Source organism: Pipistrellus kuhlii, unplaced genomic scaffold, assembly GCF_014108245.1.
Source record: "Pipistrellus kuhlii isolate mPipKuh1 unplaced genomic scaffold, mPipKuh1.p scaffold_m20_p_3, whole genome shotgun sequence".
Taxonomy (NCBI): Eukaryota; Metazoa; Chordata; class Mammalia; order Chiroptera; family Vespertilionidae; genus Pipistrellus; species Pipistrellus kuhlii.
In genome coordinates this window covers 83,097,940-83,116,982 of record NW_023425529.1, presented here as the reverse complement: position 1 = coordinate 83,116,982, position 19,043 = coordinate 83,097,940, and the positions used below count along the sequence as shown (strand labels likewise).

Here is a 19,043-nt window from a genome sequence, read left to right as displayed (position 1 = left end):
TATCCTTCTTTGTCTCTCACTATATCCTTTGTTTCAAAGTCTATTTTTTCAGATAAAAATATTGCTACCCCAGCATCATTTTTTCCTTTCTATTTGCATGAAATATCTTGCTCCATCTCTTTACTTTTAAATGTATCTTTGTTTCTGAGGTGGGTCTCTTATAGACTGCATAAGTATATATGGCCTATTTTTCTTATCTGTTCCACTAACCTATGTATTTTGATTAGAGCATTTAAGCAATTTGATTGATAGGTATGTATTTATTGCCATTTTATCCTTTTAACTATATACCTTTGTTGTTGTTTTTTTGTTTGTTTATTTTAATATATTTTATTAATTTTATTTTATTTTTATTTTATTTTATTTTTACAGAAAGGAAGGGAGAGGGATAGAGAGTTAGGAACATCAATGAGAGAGAAACATTGATCAGCTACCTTCTGCACACCCACTGGGGATGTGCCTGCAACTAAGGTACATGTCCTTGACCGGAATCTAACCTGGGGACCCTTCAGTCTGCAAGCCGACACTCTATCCACAGAGCCAAACCAGTTAGGGCTATCCTTCATTTTGTTTTGCTTTTTTCTTCTTCTTCTTCAAGCAGGCCCATCAACATTTCTTGTAATACTGGTTTGGTCTAATAAACTTCTTTATTTCTCTTGTCTGGGAAGTTCTTTATTTCTCCTTAATTTTAAATAATAGCCTTGCTGAGTAAAGTAGTCTTGGTTGCGGGTCCTTGCTTTTCATCATTCTGAATATTTCATGGCAACCTTTTCTGGCCTGAAATGATTTTGTTGAGAAATTAACTGACAGTCTTATGGAAGCTTCCTTATAGGAAACTATCTTTCTCTTTTTGTTTTTAAGATTCTCTATTTGTATTTAAACTTTGCCATTTTAATTATGATGTGTCTTGATGTGGGCTTCATTTTGTTTGGAACTCTTTACGCTTCCTGGATTTCCATGTCTTTTTCCGTCACCAGATTAGGGAAATTTCTGCTATTATTTCTTCAAATAGGTTCTTAGTCTCTTCTTCTTTCTCTCTTCTCCTTCTGGTACACCAATGATGCAGACGTTGTTACACTTCATGTTGTCCCAACGTTCCTTTAAACTGCCCTTATGTTTTTTATGTATTTTTCTTTTTGTTTCTCAGTGATTTTTTATCTACCTTGTCTTCTAACTTGCAGATTTGATCCTCTGACTCTTCTAACCCAGTGGGGCAAACTGCAGCTCACAAGCCACATGCAGCTCTTTGGCCCCGTAAGTGTGGCTCTTCCACAAAATACCACAGCCCGGGTGAGTCTATTTTTAAGAAGTGGCATTAGAGGAAGTTTAAGTTTTAAAAATTTGGCTCTCAAAAGAAATTTCAATCGTTGTACTGTTGATATTTGGCTCTGTTGACTAATAAGTTTGCCGACCACTGTTCTAACATACTGTTATTGGGTCTAGTAATAATTAATGTCGTTTTTAAACATTCGTTTAAAATCTTGCTTGGCGTTGGCTTGTATTGACATAACCTTCAAACACGTGGTATCTACAGAACGTGTGAAGTGCAATTAACAAGTTTTGCTTGAAAAAGTTTGTGTTTGGTTTGGTTTTTGTTGCAAAACTAGGGCTAAGAAGATGGCGGATGAAGAGCATATTCGGCACTGCATGCTTTACTCGTAAAGCAAGTGAGGCTGCAAAAAACATCTGTAGTGCTCTTGGTCAAGATGCAGTTAGTGCCAGAAAATGCCAGCGTTGGTTTGAGAAATTTCGCGAGGGAAATTTTTCGTTAGATGACAAGAGTGGTCGAGGCCGTGTATCCAATTTTGATCAAGAAGCTCTTCAAGCTCTTTTGGTGCAAAATCCTCAAATTACCCAACAAGAGCTTGCGACAACTTTAAATTGTTCACAGAAAACAATTTCCAATCAATTGCGTGCACTTGGCAAAGTCCAAAAGTTTGGAAAATGGGTTCCTCATGAGTTGACAGACAACAAACGTAATCAAAGAGTCACAATTTGCAGTTCGCTCCTCTCTCGTCAAAACCGTTTGCAGTTTTTAGAGCAAATTGTTACCGGAGATGAAGAATGGGTGCTGTATGTTAATTTGAAAAGGCGGCCTCAAAGGTTGGACAAAAATGTGGCTCCGCATCCCATGCCAAAACCTGACTTGCATGCGAAAAAAGTGATGTTGTGTGTTTGGTGGAATTTTAAAGGAATTCTTCATTATGAACTTTTACCATCTAACCAAACCATTACAAGTGCAGTGTATAGTGCCCAATTGGAAAGGTTAGCCCAAGCTTTAAGAGAAAAGAACCCGTGCTGATTAATCGGAAGGGCGTAATTCTTCACCACGATAAAGCACGACCGCATACTGCAAGAATCACTGCTGAAAAACTGCGCCAGTTGGAATGGGAAGTTCTCCCTCAACCTGCATATTCTCCTGATATTGCCCCTTCCGATTACTATTTGTTTCGTTCTTTGCAAAACTTTCTTCTTGGAAAAAAATTTAATAATGAAGAATGCCTCAAAAATGCATTGACCGAATTTTTTGCATCAAAATCACAAGAATTTTACAACAGAGGGATTAAAATGCTTCCTGAGCGTTGGGCACAAGTAGTAGAAAACAACGGCAACTATATTGTTCATTAAATTTTGTTGTATTGTTTAAATAAATTCGATTTAAAAAAGTATTAGAAAACGACATTAATTATTACTAGACCTAATATTTCCTTTCAGTGTATTATTTTCAGCTATGTCATTCTTCATTTCCGAATGGTTGTTTTTCATGATTTCTATGTCCATTTTCATGCTGTTGAGCATCCTTATAACCATTACTTTGAACTCTATATCTGATAAATTGCTTGCCTCCATTTCATTTAGATCTTCATCTGGAGATTTCTCCTGTTTTTCATTCGGGGTATATTTCTTTGTCTCCCCATTTTGGCTTCCTCTTTGTTATTTCTATGTATTACATAGATCTACTTTGCCTCCATGTCTTCATGGAGTGGCCTTATGTAGTAGGTGTCCTTGTGGAATTCAGTGGTGCAATCTTCTTGATCACCTGAATTTGGTGCTCCAAGAATGTCCTTGTGTGAGTTATGGGGGCTTGCCTGTTTGTTACTGAGTCCTGACTTATACTGGCATATTCCTGTGCAGAATGGACCATCAGGCTGGCTGACTGTGAGGCTCAACCCCAACCATGGCATGCAAGTTGCTGTGCAGGTACTGACCACATTCAGCAGGGTGTGGTGCTGCCATGATCTCCCTTTGGATATGCTGCTTGTGAAGCTAATTGAATCCTGCTCTGATTTTATCAGAAGCTGGTCACTGGGTGTGTTGGTTTTGGGGCCTCATAAGAGGGACTCTGGTGCAGGCCAAAGTCAGACACTGCCTATGACTGGCCCATGGCAACCTGTTTGTAACTGTTGAGATTGGCAGTTTGTAGCTGCCTCTGCTGGACCTGGGTGCATGCAGGAAGAACCAAGCTACTCACCACAGCAGGATTTTACTAGCACCGGGCACTGGGGCAGATCAGCAAAGTCCCAAGGCTCCCTGAAATCCACTTCTGCCTGCTTCTTGCCTTGTCACTGACAGAACCTCTGGCTGTACTCAAATTATATGAAGTAGGCTCACAGTGAGCCACCAGGTAGGGTCAAGTGGTGTTCACCAGACTGATACAGGTGCCAGTTCTGGGTCTAAGGCCACTCAGTAAATGCTCCCTGGACTACCATGTCTAACTGTATGCTTGCACACCTTTGTGTTGGGGTGGGATCTCAGGAAGTCATCAGGATGAGGCTTGATGACTCAGTAGGCCAATATTTAGCCAACTGAAGGCAGGACTCTGCTCCAGTCAGGCATGTGAGGAGAAAATGGCCCCTTTTCTAGAGCCATATAGCTTAGTCTGTCCCAGATTCAGTTTCAGTGTGGCTGCTTCTATAAATTCTTGGTTATAAGACTTCTCTTCAGCAGTATTCAGGATGATTGTTCTATAATTTTAGATATAATTCCAGTTTGGTACTCAGAGGCAGCAAGTGTAGCTTCCACCCACTCCTCATCATCTTGGATCACCCCAACAAAGTCTATATTTCTTTCCACATTAAGTACATAAATGAGACTTGATATCTACAGAGTTTATTTGAAAATCAGTCATAAATTCATGGATTTCCTACCACTTTTTCAAATTTGCCAAAATTCTGATTGTTCTCTGTCAGAGTAACTTGGTGGCTTTTCATAATACTTAGCTATTTACTATTTATTAACCCCCACACTCAAAATTAAATGGGCATAGGTTGAAATATTCAGAACAGAATCAATAAAAGTATAACATTCAAAGTTCATCATGATGCTTGTATAGTTTTCATGTTGCATGCTGTTTGATACTCTATGGTCAGTCTCTAGATTATCTCATGGAATATAAAGTATTTAAAGTAAACTGAAAGAAACTCAGGATGTGTTTATAACATTGAAATTTACAGAAATTTTCCTAAGATAATACGATGTGATGGTAATTTAAAGAGCATAAAATATAGATTGTAACAGATTAATCGTAACAATATAGTTAGTATATGTTGGAAGGATCAACTGGTCCAATCACTCTAAAAGATAAGATAGCCTGGGGCGGAGCTTGAAGATGGCGACCGAACAGTCGGACTTGTTCTGACTCTGGTCCCAGAACAGATAGAAACAGCATCTGAGTCACTCAGGGAATGTTGATTGGCAGCTAAGGGGCTTCGGAATTCTCTAGGAAGGTAAGGAAAGGTCCGCTGGACAGGATTTCCGACCAAGAGGCCAGCACTGCCGCGGCTGTGGCGGCTCTCCCAGCGAGCTCTCGCGGAGAGAAGGCAGCGCCATCTTACCAGGAAAGGAGGAGCATCCCTGAGGCCTGGAAAAACCAGCAGCGGGGAGGTCCATCAAGCAGCTGAGAAGCCCGAATCGGCACAGGCGCGTGGAATCCGGGGAGTTCTTCGGTCACCCACGGAAAGGTCAGAGTTTGTGGGGACAGCCTAGGGGACCGGGGTCCCGCGGCGCAGGCAGCTACGGTAGCCAGGGAGCTCCAACCCCTCCCTCAGGGTAGCCGGGAGCGCGCACTACCGGCCGCCGAGCAGCACCCAAAGAAGGCTGCAGCGACACCTAGTGCTGGGTTTGACGTAATCCTCCCCAGAAGCGGGACTTGTTTAAAACGCCACAGGTCACTGGACAGAGCGTTAAGAATCTCGGCTGTTTCGCCAAGGGCGGAACATCTGGACACCTTGGTGCCTGATCCCCTTCACCCCCTTGCTTCTGAATACTAGGGAAGGACTGCCCAGTTGGGCATATCCGGGGAAATTGCAGGGGGAAATTGCCTTCCTGGAAACAAGGAATCTGTACCAGAAGAGATAGTCTGGGAGCCAGCTGGCACCCTGCCAGCTAGAGCCATAGAGAAAGAAGGCCAGAGCAACCAAAAAGACTGGGAGGTCAAACCAGTAACACTGACACCTAAGAGCTGAATTACAAACTGCCTTTTTTTTTTTTTTTTTTTTTTTTTTTCCTTCTCTTTTCTTTTCTTTTATCTTTTAATTAATCAAAAATAAATGGACACAAATAACTAAGATATAGTCTACTTAAAATTAAGGATTACCTTACAAATCTGAGGTGCAGTGGAATGCTGGGAACTGCAAGACTTTCTGGGCCGAGAATCAGGAGTGCCAAATACATTAACAGAGGAAGTGAATGACCACTACTGGACATTTTTATGCTAATTTTACTATTATTTTATTTTCATTTTTTACCTCTTTTATTTAATCTTCATTTTTTATATCTTTTACTTAAGAAACGATTTTTTTTTCTTACTTGATTTTACCTTTTTAATTATTACATTTTTCAATCTCTATCATCACTATTACTACTGCTATTTTGCAAATTTTTTTTTTCTTTCCCTCTTCAGTACCATTTTATTTTTTTTCTTTATTTTACCTTGGGAGTAACCTTCATTCTATTTTAATCTCTACTATAGCATCATTCAACCCTATCTCAACTCGATCTTTACACCATCACTCTCTTGCTAAACTTTACCCTTTTAGTCTACAGTTTATCCTATCCCTTTCTGGCTTTAGTTTTTCCTCTATTCTTTCTGTATACCCCCTGCTAAAACTCTCACTATACGTATAGACCTATGTTCCAACCCCTGATCCAAGTGTATAAATACCAATCTCTGCACTATATTAACTAGTTAAAAAAAAAAAAAAAAAAAAAAAAAAAAAAAAAAAAAAGAAAAATTGTTCTCCCCTCTATCCTTTTCGCATTGTTTGTGTGAAGGTTGATTATTGTGAATTTTTAGGCTTGTTAGTGAAATTGTTATGCTTATTACTGTGTTGTTATTGTTGATTTGTATTTTTTTTTAAATACTCTGTTTTTGTTTGTATCTTTTACTTCTGTATATCATAGCCTTACTTAATAATAGGGGATATTGTAGTTTGTATTAATCTCCAAGTATTGTTACTGGCATTGGCTGGGTTCAGTGGTTGTTCTATGGCAGTTTTCTCCACATATATATAGTTTGTTTCCCATTTCTCTTTTAGTTTGCTTCTTCTCTCTCTTTCTCTCTCTCTCTCCTTTCTTTTTTTTCCCTGTTTTCCAACTTTATTTTGTCATTACTTTTTTTCTTCTTTTTCTATCTCTTTATCCCTCTTTTTTTTATTTTATTTACTTAAATTTTTTTAATTTTAATTTTTACTTTTTTAAATTTTTCTTTATTTTATTTTTACCTTTCTTCCTTCTTTCCTATCCCCTAAGTTGCCTTTCTCTAGTGGTCACCTTTACTAAAGGTTATTAATATTGTAAGTACATTCCTGTTAAGTGCCTCTTGTGTTGTACCAGGTAGTGTTTGTATTTTGAAATTTTAAATCAACGCAGGAGAAGGAACACCACATAACCAGACATCCTGAGAAGAGAGGCCATGGGGAGACAAAAACATAGTCCGCACATGAAAGAAAAGCAGGCATCACCAGAAAAGGAAGTAAACGAGCCCGAGGTAAGCAGCCTACCAGAGCAAGAATTCAGAATAATGATCATAGGATGGCTAAAAAGAATGGAAGAGAAATTTGACAATAACCAAGAAGAAATGAGGAAGAACCATGAGGAACTGAAGAAGAACCATGAGGAATTGAAGAAGAACCAAGAAGAAATGAAAAATGACATCGCTACCATGAAGAACTCAATAGAAAGCATCAAGAGTAGACTAGAGGAAGCAGAGGACCGCATCAGTGAGCTAGAAGATAAGATGGAAAAAAATACCCAAGTAGAGCAGCTTCTAGAAAAAAAGATTAAAAAGCAGGAGGAGAGCCTACGGGAGCTTTGGGACATTACAAAACAAAATAATATTCGAATAATAGGGGTTCCAGAAGGAAAGGAAACTGAGGTAGACATGGAAAAAGTATTTCAAGAAATAATGACAGAAAACTTTCCTGAAATAGAGAAGAAAAAACCCACACAAATCCAAGATGCTCGCAGAGTCCCAAGCAAAATGAATCCCAGAAGACAGACTCCAAGGCACATTATAATCAAATTGGCAAACAACAATGACAAAGTAAGAATCTTAAAAGCAGCCAGAGAGAGACAGGAAGTTACATACAAAGGAACCCCCATCAGACTAGCAACTGATTTCTCAACAGAAACTTACCAGGCCAGAAGGGAATGGGATGAAATATACAAAGTCATGCAAAGGAAGGGTCTGAATCCAAGAATACTGTACCCAGCAAGGCTATCAATCAAAATTGAAGGGGAAATCAGGAGCTTCACAGACAAAAAAAGACTGAAGGAATTTATCTCCACCAAACCAGCAATGCAAGAAATGCTAAAGGGTCTACTGTAAAAATAAAGAAATAGGAAGTGAAGAAGGAACACGGGTATAGAATAAAAATGGCATCAAATGTGTACCTATCAATAATAACCTTAAACGTAAATGGATTAAATGCTCCAATCAAAAGACATAGGGTAACAGATTGGATAAGAAAACAAGACCCATACATCTGTTGTCTACAAGAAACCCACCTCAGAAAAAAAGATGCACACAGACTGAGGGTGAAGGGATGGAAAAAAGTTTTCCAGGCAAATGGAAATGAAAAAAAAGCTGGGGTAGCAATACTTATATCTGACAAATTAGATCTCAGAGTGAAGGACATAATAAGAGATAATGAAGGCCACTTCATAATACTAAAGGGAACAATCCAACAAGAAGAAATAACCCTGGTAAATATATATGCACCCAATACAGGAGCAACCAAATACATTAAAAAACTGCTGGAGGACATTAAGAGAGAGATTAATAGCAATACAATCATAGTAGGAGATTTTAATACCCCACTGTCACCCTTCGACAAATCATCTAAACAAAAAAACAGCAAAGAAATATCAATCCTAAGGGACTCACTAGACCAGATGGAATTAATTGACATCTTCAGAACACTCCACCCCAAAGCCACAGAATATACATTCTTCTCAAGTGCACATGGGACATTCTCAAAGATAGACCACATTTTGGGTCATAGGCAAAGTCTCTTCAAATTCAAGAAGATAGAAATCATATCAAGTATCTTCTCAGACCATAATGGCATAAAACTGGAAATTAACTACAATAAAAATAATCCAAAGAAATCAAACACATGGAGACTAAACAGCACGCTATTAAACAAGGACTGGGTTACCAGAGAAATCAAGGAAGAAATTAAAAACATCCTGGAAACAAATGACAATGAAAACACAACAATCCAAAATCTATGGGACACAGCAAAAGCAGTCTTAAGAGGGAAGTTCATATCCTTACAAGCCTATTGCAAAAAACTAGAAAAAAGGGTAACAGATGATCTAACTCTACAACTCAAAGAGTTAGAAAAGGAGCAACAAGAAAAGCCCAGTGTAAGCAGAAGGAAGGAAATAACAAAAATCAGAGCACAGATAAACGACATAGAGACCAAAAAAACAATACATAAGATCAACAAAACCAAGAGCTGGTTCTTTGAAAGAATAAACAAGATAGATGAACCTCTAGCCAGGCTAACTAAGAAACAAAGAGAGAGGACCCAAATAAACAAAATCAGAAATGAAAGAGGTGAAATAACAACAGACCCCAACGAAATACAACGGATTGTTACAAAATACTACGAACAACTCTATTCCAACAAACTGAACAACCTGGAGGAAATGGACATATTCCTAGAAAAATACAAACTTCCAAAACTCGATCAGGAAGAATCTAAAAATCTCAATAGACCAGTGACTTGGGAAGAAATTGAAACAGTCATCAGAAAGCTTCCAGCAAACAAAAGCCCAGGGCCAGATGGCTTCACAGGAGAGTTTTACCAAATATTCAAGGAAGAACTAAAACCTATCCTCCTCAGACTTTTCCAAAAAATTCAAGAGGAAGGAACACTTCCAAACTCCTTCTATGAAGCCAGCATCACCCTAATACCAAAACCAGATAAAGACAACTCAATGAAAGAGAATTACAGGCCAATATCCCTCATGAACATAGATGCCAAAATCCTCAACAAAATCCTAGCAAATCGGCTCCAGCAGAGCATCACAAAGATCATACACCATGACCAAGTAGGATTTATTCCAGGAATGCAAGGATGGTACAATATCCGCAAATCAATAAACGTGATACATCACATAAACAAATTGAAAGATAAAAATCATATAGTCATATCAATTGATGCAGAAAAAGCATTTGATAAAATCCAACACCCTTTCCTGATAAAAACTCTTAACAAGGTGGGAGTACAAGGATCATACCTCAACATAATAAAAGCTATATATGATAAACCCACAGCCAACATTATACTCAATGGGCAAAAACTAAAACCATTCCCTCTAAGAACAGGAACAAGACAGGGATGCCCACTTTCGCCACTCCTGTTTGACATAGTACTGGAAGTACTAGCCATTGCAATTAGACAAGAGGAGGAAATAAAAGGCATCCAAATTGGAAAAGAAGAAGTAAAGTTATCCTTATTTGCAGATGACATGATATTGTACATAAAGAACCCAAAAGACTCCATTAAGAAACTAATTGACTTAATAAATGAATTTGGCAATGTAGCAGGATACAAAATTAACGCCAAGAAATCCATGGCATTTCTATACACCAACAGTGAAACTACAGAAACAGAGACTAAAAAAGCAATTCCATTTACCATCGCACCAAAAAAATTAAGATACCTAGGAATAAATTTAACTAAGGAAGTAAAGGATCTATATGCAGAAAATTACACGACATTGAAAAAAGAGATAGAGGATGATGTAAGGAGATGGAAGAACATACCATGTTCATGGATTGGTAGAATCAACATTATCAAAATGTCCATACTTCCTAAAGCAATCTATAGGTTCAATGCACTCCCCATTAAAATACCAAGGGCATATTTCACTGACCTAGAAAGAACTCTCCAACAGTTCATTTGGAACAATAAAAGACCCCGAATAGCCACAGCAATCCTGAGAAAGAAGGGTAAAGTAGGAGGGATCTCAATACCGGACTTCAAACTGTATTACAAAGCCACTGTTCTCAAAACAGCCTGGTACTGGCACAAGAACAGACATATAGATCAATGGAATAGAATCGAGAACCCAGATATCAACCCAAATCAATATGCTCAATTAATATTTGACAAAGGAGGCACGAATATACAATGGAGTCAAGACAGTTTCTTCAATAAATGGTGTTGGGAAAATTGGGTAGACACATGCAAAAGAATGAAACTAGATCACCAACTTACACCATACACAAAAATAAACTCAAAATGGATACAGGACTTAAACATCAGACGGGAAACCATAAAAATACTAGAAGCATCCTCAGGCAGCAAAATCTCAGACGTATGCCAAAAGAACTTCTTCACTGATACTGCCCCTAGGGCAATGGAAGCTAAAGAGAAAATAAACAAATGGGACTACATCAAAATAAAAAGCTTTTTTACAGCAAAAGAAACCATCAACAAAACAACAAGAAAGCCCACTGTGTGGGAGAACATATTTGCAAATAACACCACTGATAAAGGTTTAATCTCTAACATCTACAGACAGCTGATACAACTAAATAAAAGGAAGATGAATGATCCAATTAAGAAATGGGCAAGGGACCTAAATAGAATATTTTCAAAAGAAGACAGAAGGAAGGCCAAAAGGCACATGAAAACATGCTCAAAGTCACTAATTATACGAGAGATGCAAATCAAAACAACAATGCGGTACCATCTCACACCTGTCAGAATGGCCAACATCAACAAATCGACAAACGACAAGTGTTGGCGAGGTTGCGGAGAAAAAGGAACCCTCGTGCACTGCTGGTGGGAATGCAGACTGGTGCAACCACTGTGGAGAACAGTGTGGAGTTTCCTCAAAAAACTGAAAATGGAACTCCCATTTGATCCAGTAATCCCACTCCTAGGAATATATCCCAAGAAACTAGAAACACCAATCAGAAAGGATATATGCACCCCTATGTTCATAGCAGCACAATCTACAATAGCCAGAATTTGGAAACAGCCTAGGTGCCCGTCAGCAGATGATTGGATCCAAAAACTATGGTACATCTACACAATGGAATACTATGCTGCCATAAAGAAGAAGGAATTCTCATCATTTGCAGCAACCTGGATGGAATTGGAGAACATCATGCTGAGTGAAATAAGCCAATCAATGAAAGAGAAACACCACATGACCTCACTCATTTGTGGATAATAAAGAGCATTATAAACTGATGAACCAAAAGATAGATATAGAGACAGTAAAGCAACAAGCAGATTGTCAAATTACAGCGGGGAGGGGAGGAGGATCTGGGGGAGATAACAGATCAACCGAAGGACTTGTATACATGCATATAAGTACAACCAATGGACATAAAACTATGGGGAGGGAGGGGATATGGGGGAGGGAGGGAGGGGGCAAAAAAAAATCATTAAAATATGTAAAAATAAATAAATAAATAAATTTAAAAAAAATAAATAAATAAATAAATAAATAAAAAGAAAAAAAAAAAAGAAAAAAAAAATAAAATAAAAGATAAGATAGCCTGGCTAGCATGGCTCAGTAGTTGAGCATCAACCTATGAACCAGGAGGTAATAGGTTTGATACTAGTCAGGGAACAGGCCCAGGCCCAGATTGCAATCCCTCGATCCCAGATAGAGGGAGTGTAGAAGGCAGCTAACTAATGATTCTCTCTCATCACTAATGTTTCTATCTCTCCCTCTTCTTCCTCTATGAAATCAATAAAAAAAAAAATTTTAAAGACAAGTTTCAAAAATGTACACATTATTTGCGCAAAATTTATAGGAATTTATCCTAAAAAATTAATATGTAGGAATAAATGATTAAGGATATTTAGTATAGCACAGTTGATAATACTAAAAAACTAACAGTGGTCTAAATTTTCAACAGAGATCCTATCTAATAAGAGAGTAATATGCAAATTGACCATACATTTGCTACACCCACAAGCCATGCCAACCAGCCAATATGGAGCGACTATGAAAATTAACCCAACCAAGATGGCTGCAGTCACAGAGAGAGCAGGAGGCTTGGGTTTCTGAGGCATGGAAGAAGCCAAGCTTTCCACCTGCCCTGGCCTGCCTTGGCCTCCACTTAAGTCTACAAAGTTTCAATTATAGAAGATAAATAAATCTCAACAAAAATGGCTGCGGCCACTGAGCGAGCAGGAGGCTTAGCTCTGCTCAAGACTACAAAGTTTCAATTATAGAAGATTAGTAAATCCCAGATACCAGAGCCTCTGCTTGGGTTGCTGACGGATATGGCAATCCTGCAAACCACGACAGGCCCCTCACCCAGGCTTCCCCATGGCCCAAGTGAACCCCCACACTGATCCGGGACACCCTTCAAGGAAAACCAGCCAGCCCCCACCCGTTTCACCCGGCCTCTATCCTATCTAATCCTTCTATCTAATAAAAGAATAATATGCAAATTGACCATCACTCCAACACACAAGATGGCTGCCCCCATGTGGTCAAAGATGACTGACTCTATGTGGACATAAGATGGCCGCCACAAGATGGTCAGCAGGGGAAGGTAGTTGGGAGGAACCAGGTCTGCAAGGGAGGACAGTTGTGGGTGATCAGGCCAGCAGGGGAGGACAGTTAGAGGTGACCAGGCCGGCAGAGGAGGGAAGTTGGGGGTGACCAGGCCTGCAGGGAAGAACAGTTGAGGCAGACCAGGCCTGCAGGGGAGGGCAGTTAGGGGCAGACAGGCTGGCAGGGGAGCAGTTAGGCATCAATCAGGCTGGCAGGGTAGTGGTTAGGAGGTGATCAGGCTGGCAGGCAGAAGCGGTTAGGGGCAATCATGAGGGATCCAGCCTAAATAGGCAGTCTGATATCCCTCGAGGGGTCCTAGAATGGTGAGAGTGCAGGATGGGCTGAGGGATACATACACACCCCTGCACAAATTTCATGCACCGGGCCTCTAGTATTCAAATAAATGCACTGAAACATAATAAATGCATTTTAAACTATAAAACTTTACACGTATTGAGAAAGACAGTCAAGACAACTTATTAAGAAAGTGGGTAACATTACATTATGCATAACTGCTTACACATAAGAAAACTGACAGTTATCACTAGGAAATGATACCTTGGGTTTAAAGTTTTTGCTAATCTATTTTCTAATTTTACTACACTAAAGTACAATGGATTTACTCTATAATCTTTAAAAATTTTTATTTAAATATTTATTTTTTAAAAAACAAACAATAAATTTCTGTTTAAAAAATAAAAATGACTTCAGTGTAGATATTTCAGATTTTTTACAAAAGGAGAAACTGGAACAAACTATAAGTTTAAGAGTATTCTTTTAAAGTTGCCATTTTGCTGTTTTGGGAATATCCCATTTTTTTAAAAAAACTTCCTTCCTTACATTTCATTTAAAAAGAAATTATTCACACTGGTATTAACACAGCTCTAAGCTGTTTTTTCCCTATCCAGATCTGAAAGTTATCTTAACTCTCTGACTACATGTAGAGAATTAAGCTATCAATTTTTTAATTCAATGTAAGAAAATATTTTTTTAATATATTTTATTGATTTTTTACAGAGAGGAAGAGAGAGGGATAGAAAGTTAGAAACATCGATGAGAGAGAATCATCGATTAGCTGCCTCTTGCACACCCCCTTCTGGAGATGTGCCCGCAACCAAAGTACATACCCTTGACGGGAATCGAACCTGGGACCTTTCAGTCCGCAGGCCGACGCTCTATCCACTGAGCCAAACCTATTTCGGCTCAATGTAAAAAAATTTTTTTACTTATGCTTTCTTAAAATGATTACTAGAAAAGTGAAAACTTATCAACAACCACAACGGTCAGCTGAAGTCTGAGTTTTCTCTCTAAAATATAAGTGACAGTATGCCTATATGTCCTTCTTTCTCACTATGCCTCTATGGCAGCGAATTATTTTTATCACATAAATTTTTACAGTAAGGCAACAGTTTCCATGGAAACCACAAGGCAAACATCCATTATTGCTGTCAAGGATTTTATGAGCACACCTAAGTTGAAGTTACTGCTTACTTTCTCTTATTAATATTTTTAAATTGACCAATGGTTAGCTACTCTGATTCTGGTTTTGTTGCATATGTCTCTCTAAACAAATCAAAAGATAAGTAACATAGAAAAATGCTGTGCCCTTCTAGCAACAAAATGAATCTATAGAAACCAGGAGAGGAAAAGAAAGACCCAGAAAATTATCAAGCCAGTACACATGCCAGTCACTGTTATCTCATACAGGAGAGCAAATCAGAACAGAAAGCAGTGAGCCACTTAAAATACCTAAGAAAAAAATTCCCTTCTGCTAGCTTGGTGGAGCACATAAATTTATTTAGGCCAAGATGCTGACTAATCACAATAAAAAGACAGTAAGTTGTAACAATTGAAAAAAATGGTCACTCACCTCTCTCAACATGTTGTTCTCTTTTTCCTTCTGCTCCAAAAGGCTTTCTAGGTGGTGGACATGCATCTCTGCCTCTGCCAGTCGTCTTGTTCTCTCATGGTCTTCCTCAGTAGCTTTAGCAGAGAGTCCTTTGCTCTGCAACATCTCCAGAAGCTTCTTGATAGATTCATCCCGAGCATTCAGGGTTTGCTTCTGAGTCTCAATACGCAGTTCCATTTCTTCCAGAGTCTTTCGAAGAAGAAATAGCTCTTTGGCCTGTCTTTCATGTTCAGCATGTAGCCTCTGGAAATTCTCCTCCGTCAGCTCTGCCACACAAGGTTCACCAGTCCGACTGCTACTATCTTGCTGAAATAACTGGTTTAGGTCCCTTTGGATCCGTAATTCATCCTGGAGAGCCTGAATTGTCATTTGCATGTGCTAGAACCAAGACAAAAAAGAAAACACCATATCAGCTTTCCTCCTCAAGCAGCAAAAACAGAGCCTAAAGGAGAGTCAGAAAGTAACTACTAGGGCTCTCAGAACCCTGCAATTAGCCAATCAGGATCCATGTTATTCAGTATTACATTGTCTTAAAAAAATTTTTTTTGAGATAATCTGTAAAATATCAATAATTTGTTATGTTTATTCCCAAAAGGAAACAAGTATGGCAGCTCCTCACTTTGCATAAGCCATGACAAAATGAAGACACTGTTCAAAATAATTGAAGATATTATTAAATAGAACTGAGTGGAAGGGAGAGAAAAGATACGGGAAATACACAAAAATACAAACATATCAGACAAAAAAAATTCACCTTAATTTAACATAATTTTTCTCTAACTAAAAAAATTTAGAATGCAGGATAAATTGGTATTCTTTAGTTACCTAAACCCCACACTATTCAGCATTTACTCCTTAACCTCTTCTTATGCAGTCTTCTCTGCCCTCTCCATCTCCCATGTCTAGTTAAACTCTATTTATCCTTTCATTCTTAGGTCAGGCATCATCTCCTTTAGAAAGTCTGTTCTGACTCCCCAAACTGAAAGAAAGGTTTAAAAAAAGGGAGAGAGGAATATGTGGAGGAAGAAAAGTACAGAAAAGACAGTACCCCAATAAGAAATTACAATAGTAAAAATATCATACTAAGCAATGTCAAGATTGAAGTGATTCATTCAATTAAAAATCAAAATCAAAATAAGTTTTAAAAAATCTTTAAAGTACAACTGAGCAACAAAGGGGTGCTATAAGAACCATTTCTACAGTGTTTTAAACTTGAGAATGCTCACTAGTAACAAACAGCCATTGCAGAACTATAATGAACCATAAAAATACTGTTCATTCCAAAAGCATTTTAATATCAAGCTCACTTCTCTCCCAGTTTTCTACAACCCAAAGTTTCAAACACCTGGTAAGGTTAATGAGGTTAACAAGCTTTCCGAATTTAGTCACTGAAATACTGGTAAGTGACTTAACAACAAGATAGAAGGGTGAAGAAAAAACAGGTAGGTGAAATCATCAGCTCTGGAAAGTGTTAACAGCTAACATTGGTAGTGCCATTACTGGAAGTGGATTCTATTGAATGAACACACATTGTAGGCAAGACGCTTGGCTATGTGAAGGCAATCTCTGCTGACATTCAGCTGCAGCACACAATGTAAGGCCTATTGAAAGGGGGTTAATGTCTGTGTCAATCAGAGCTATATCAACACTTAAGTCACTGTGTACCCAAAGCTTATAAGAAGCTACAGATTTTTTTTTTCCATTCCCTTTTCCTCCAGAAAAATAGAAGTGAGAAAGTCTGATATTGAGAGTACAAATAGATCATGACCGTACAGTATAATAGAAAAGCATGCATGAACAAAGTTATTACTTAGGATGCTTTCACATATACTATAACAACAAAATTTAAAGTTGAAATAAACCCCAAGAATATTATTTACAGAGATGATTCTTTCTGGGAGAGAAACCACCACAAAACATACAAACATCAGCAAGCCAGAATGAACTGACCAAAACTATTCACATCTTTGTTCAAGACATATTTTTAGTAATGTACTTTCCTATAAAAATAAAATCTAGAGGCTTCCAGTCAAGATGGTGGAGTACGTAACGCTGTGCTCGTCTACTCCCATGATCACATCAAAATTAAAACTAAATTATACAATCACCATTCATGAGAAGCAGCTGAGCAGAACCCTGTAACTAAGGATGCAAACAAGCCACAATGAAACTGACAGGGAGGGTGGAGATGTGGAACACGCAGGTCCCACACGCAGGCATGGTGGTTAGGAATCAAGAGGAATATCTAGACTGCAGTGGTTCCCCCTGAGGACCAAGGGGTCCCAGCTCCACTTCAGGCTCCCCAACCTGGGATATCAGTGCCAAGAAGAGGAGTCCCCATAACATCTGGCTGTGAAAACCAGTACACATTGCATCCATAAAGGATAGGGAGCAGCTGGAGACTGAGGTGAATCTCTTTAAAAATCCACAAATTCACTTGTCCTAAGTTCCAGCACAAGGGTAGCAGTTCAAGAAACATCAAGGACAAACTTCAGAATAAGGGATGGAGAAAAAGGGGTTAAAGCAACTCTCTCTGGGGACAACAAAAATTCTGGCAAGTGCCACTATTTCTTGGTAGACTCAGCATAGGCAAGTGCCAAATCTGTGCTCTCCATTAACCTGGCTGAAACCATTCACTCATCCTGGTGATCCCCTGAGACCCCATCTCACCCAACTCTGAGCCTGATCCTCGAGGCTCCTCTGCAGGAACGACCTGCTTCAAATCATACCACACACCTTTCCAAAATCTCATAAAGGTGCATAAACTCTATACAAGCAGTGACTGGCCTTAGCGTGCCTTACAGTTCTTAACAGCTCCAAGCAGAGAAAAAGGGACAAACCAGTATAAACTTGCACTGTAATTCCCATCAGGTGGCTCCAAACCTGTCATAAGCAGTGGTCATCTTCAGCTGAAACGTAGTTTCAATGAAGCAGCCGCAAGCCTGGCACAAGTGGCAGCTGGCCTCAGCTCATACTGTGGTGCCCACCTAGGCCAGAAAGTGGCAGCCAGTCTCTGTGCTCAGTGTAGCCTCTCCCAGGTGCCTAAAGTCCAGCAAAAGTGGCAACCACTCACAGATAACTCTATAGCTCCTACCGAGGCCCCAAGCCAGATACAAGCAACAGTTGACCTGGGCCTGCACCAAACCACCTCCCAAAAGACAGAGGCAACATACCAATGGCCAGCTACAGATCACACAAGAGCACCTTCCAACCAGCTCCACAAACAATGCTCCTGGAGGACAAACATGGCTGACACAAACAGGGTCAGCTGCCAAACAACAGCTTGTCTATTGTACTTACAGCCAGCCCTCATAGCCAGTCAGTCAGAGGGTCAATCACACCCCCTGAACTGCCAGCAGCAATCAAGTCTCAACTACAGCAGGAGGGCACACACAACCCACACAAGGAAAACCCATGAAGGACCCAGCTCAGATAACCAGAGAGACTGCACCACTTGGCACCACAGGACACCTTATACATAAGATACCTCTGTCAAGTACAAGAGACATAGCAGGTCAACCAAATAAGTAAAAACAAAACAAGGAGTGGGCCAAAATGAGAAGACAAAGAAATATAACCCAAATGAAAGAACAGGACAAATTTCCAGGAAAAAAAAGAAAAAAAGAAAAAAGAAAAAAAAACAGACAAAATGGAGGCAAGCAATATACCAGATACGGAGTTCAAACCAATGGTTGTTTTTGTTTTTTTTTTAAATCAATCTTTATTGTTCATATTATTACAAAGGTTCCTTGTTTCTTCCCCCCTCCACCAGGTTCCCACCCCACCCTCTGCCCCCTCATCCTCATCCATTGGTGCACAGTTTATGCTCAGTCTCTTCCTCCCTCCCTTTCCCCGATAGTAAATCCCCTCCCAGACAGCAAATCTGTTACTTAGCATTTTCTCATATCAATAATACCTCCACATGCCCAATGATACACTTCACACAAAAGACATTTCCAAATAGGACAACCAGCCTCATCCAGGCCCCACCCAAGGCACCCACAGATCAACACCCCAGCACTATACTAACTCAACACATCCAGATATAAGCCTTCATCACTTGATTCAGCAGACCCTCAAGTTCCCGCAAAAG

General features: G+C 39.2%; 1 protein-coding gene across 14 annotated transcripts in view; it reads right to left on the bottom strand.

Moving 5' to 3' along the window:
* Nucleotides 1-19,043, bottom strand: part of ERC1 (ELKS/RAB6-interacting/CAST family member 1) — a 411,084-nt gene that overhangs the window by 317,608 nt on the left and 74,433 nt on the right. For all 14 annotated transcript variants that reach the window (XM_045588387.1, XM_045588384.1, XM_045588391.1 and 11 more), the window contains exon 3: nucleotides 14,912-15,328. In XM_045588387.1, the coding sequence (XP_045444343.1) occupies nucleotides 14,912-15,328 (417 nt within the window). The remainder of the gene's footprint in view (nucleotides 1-14,911; nucleotides 15,329-19,043) is intronic.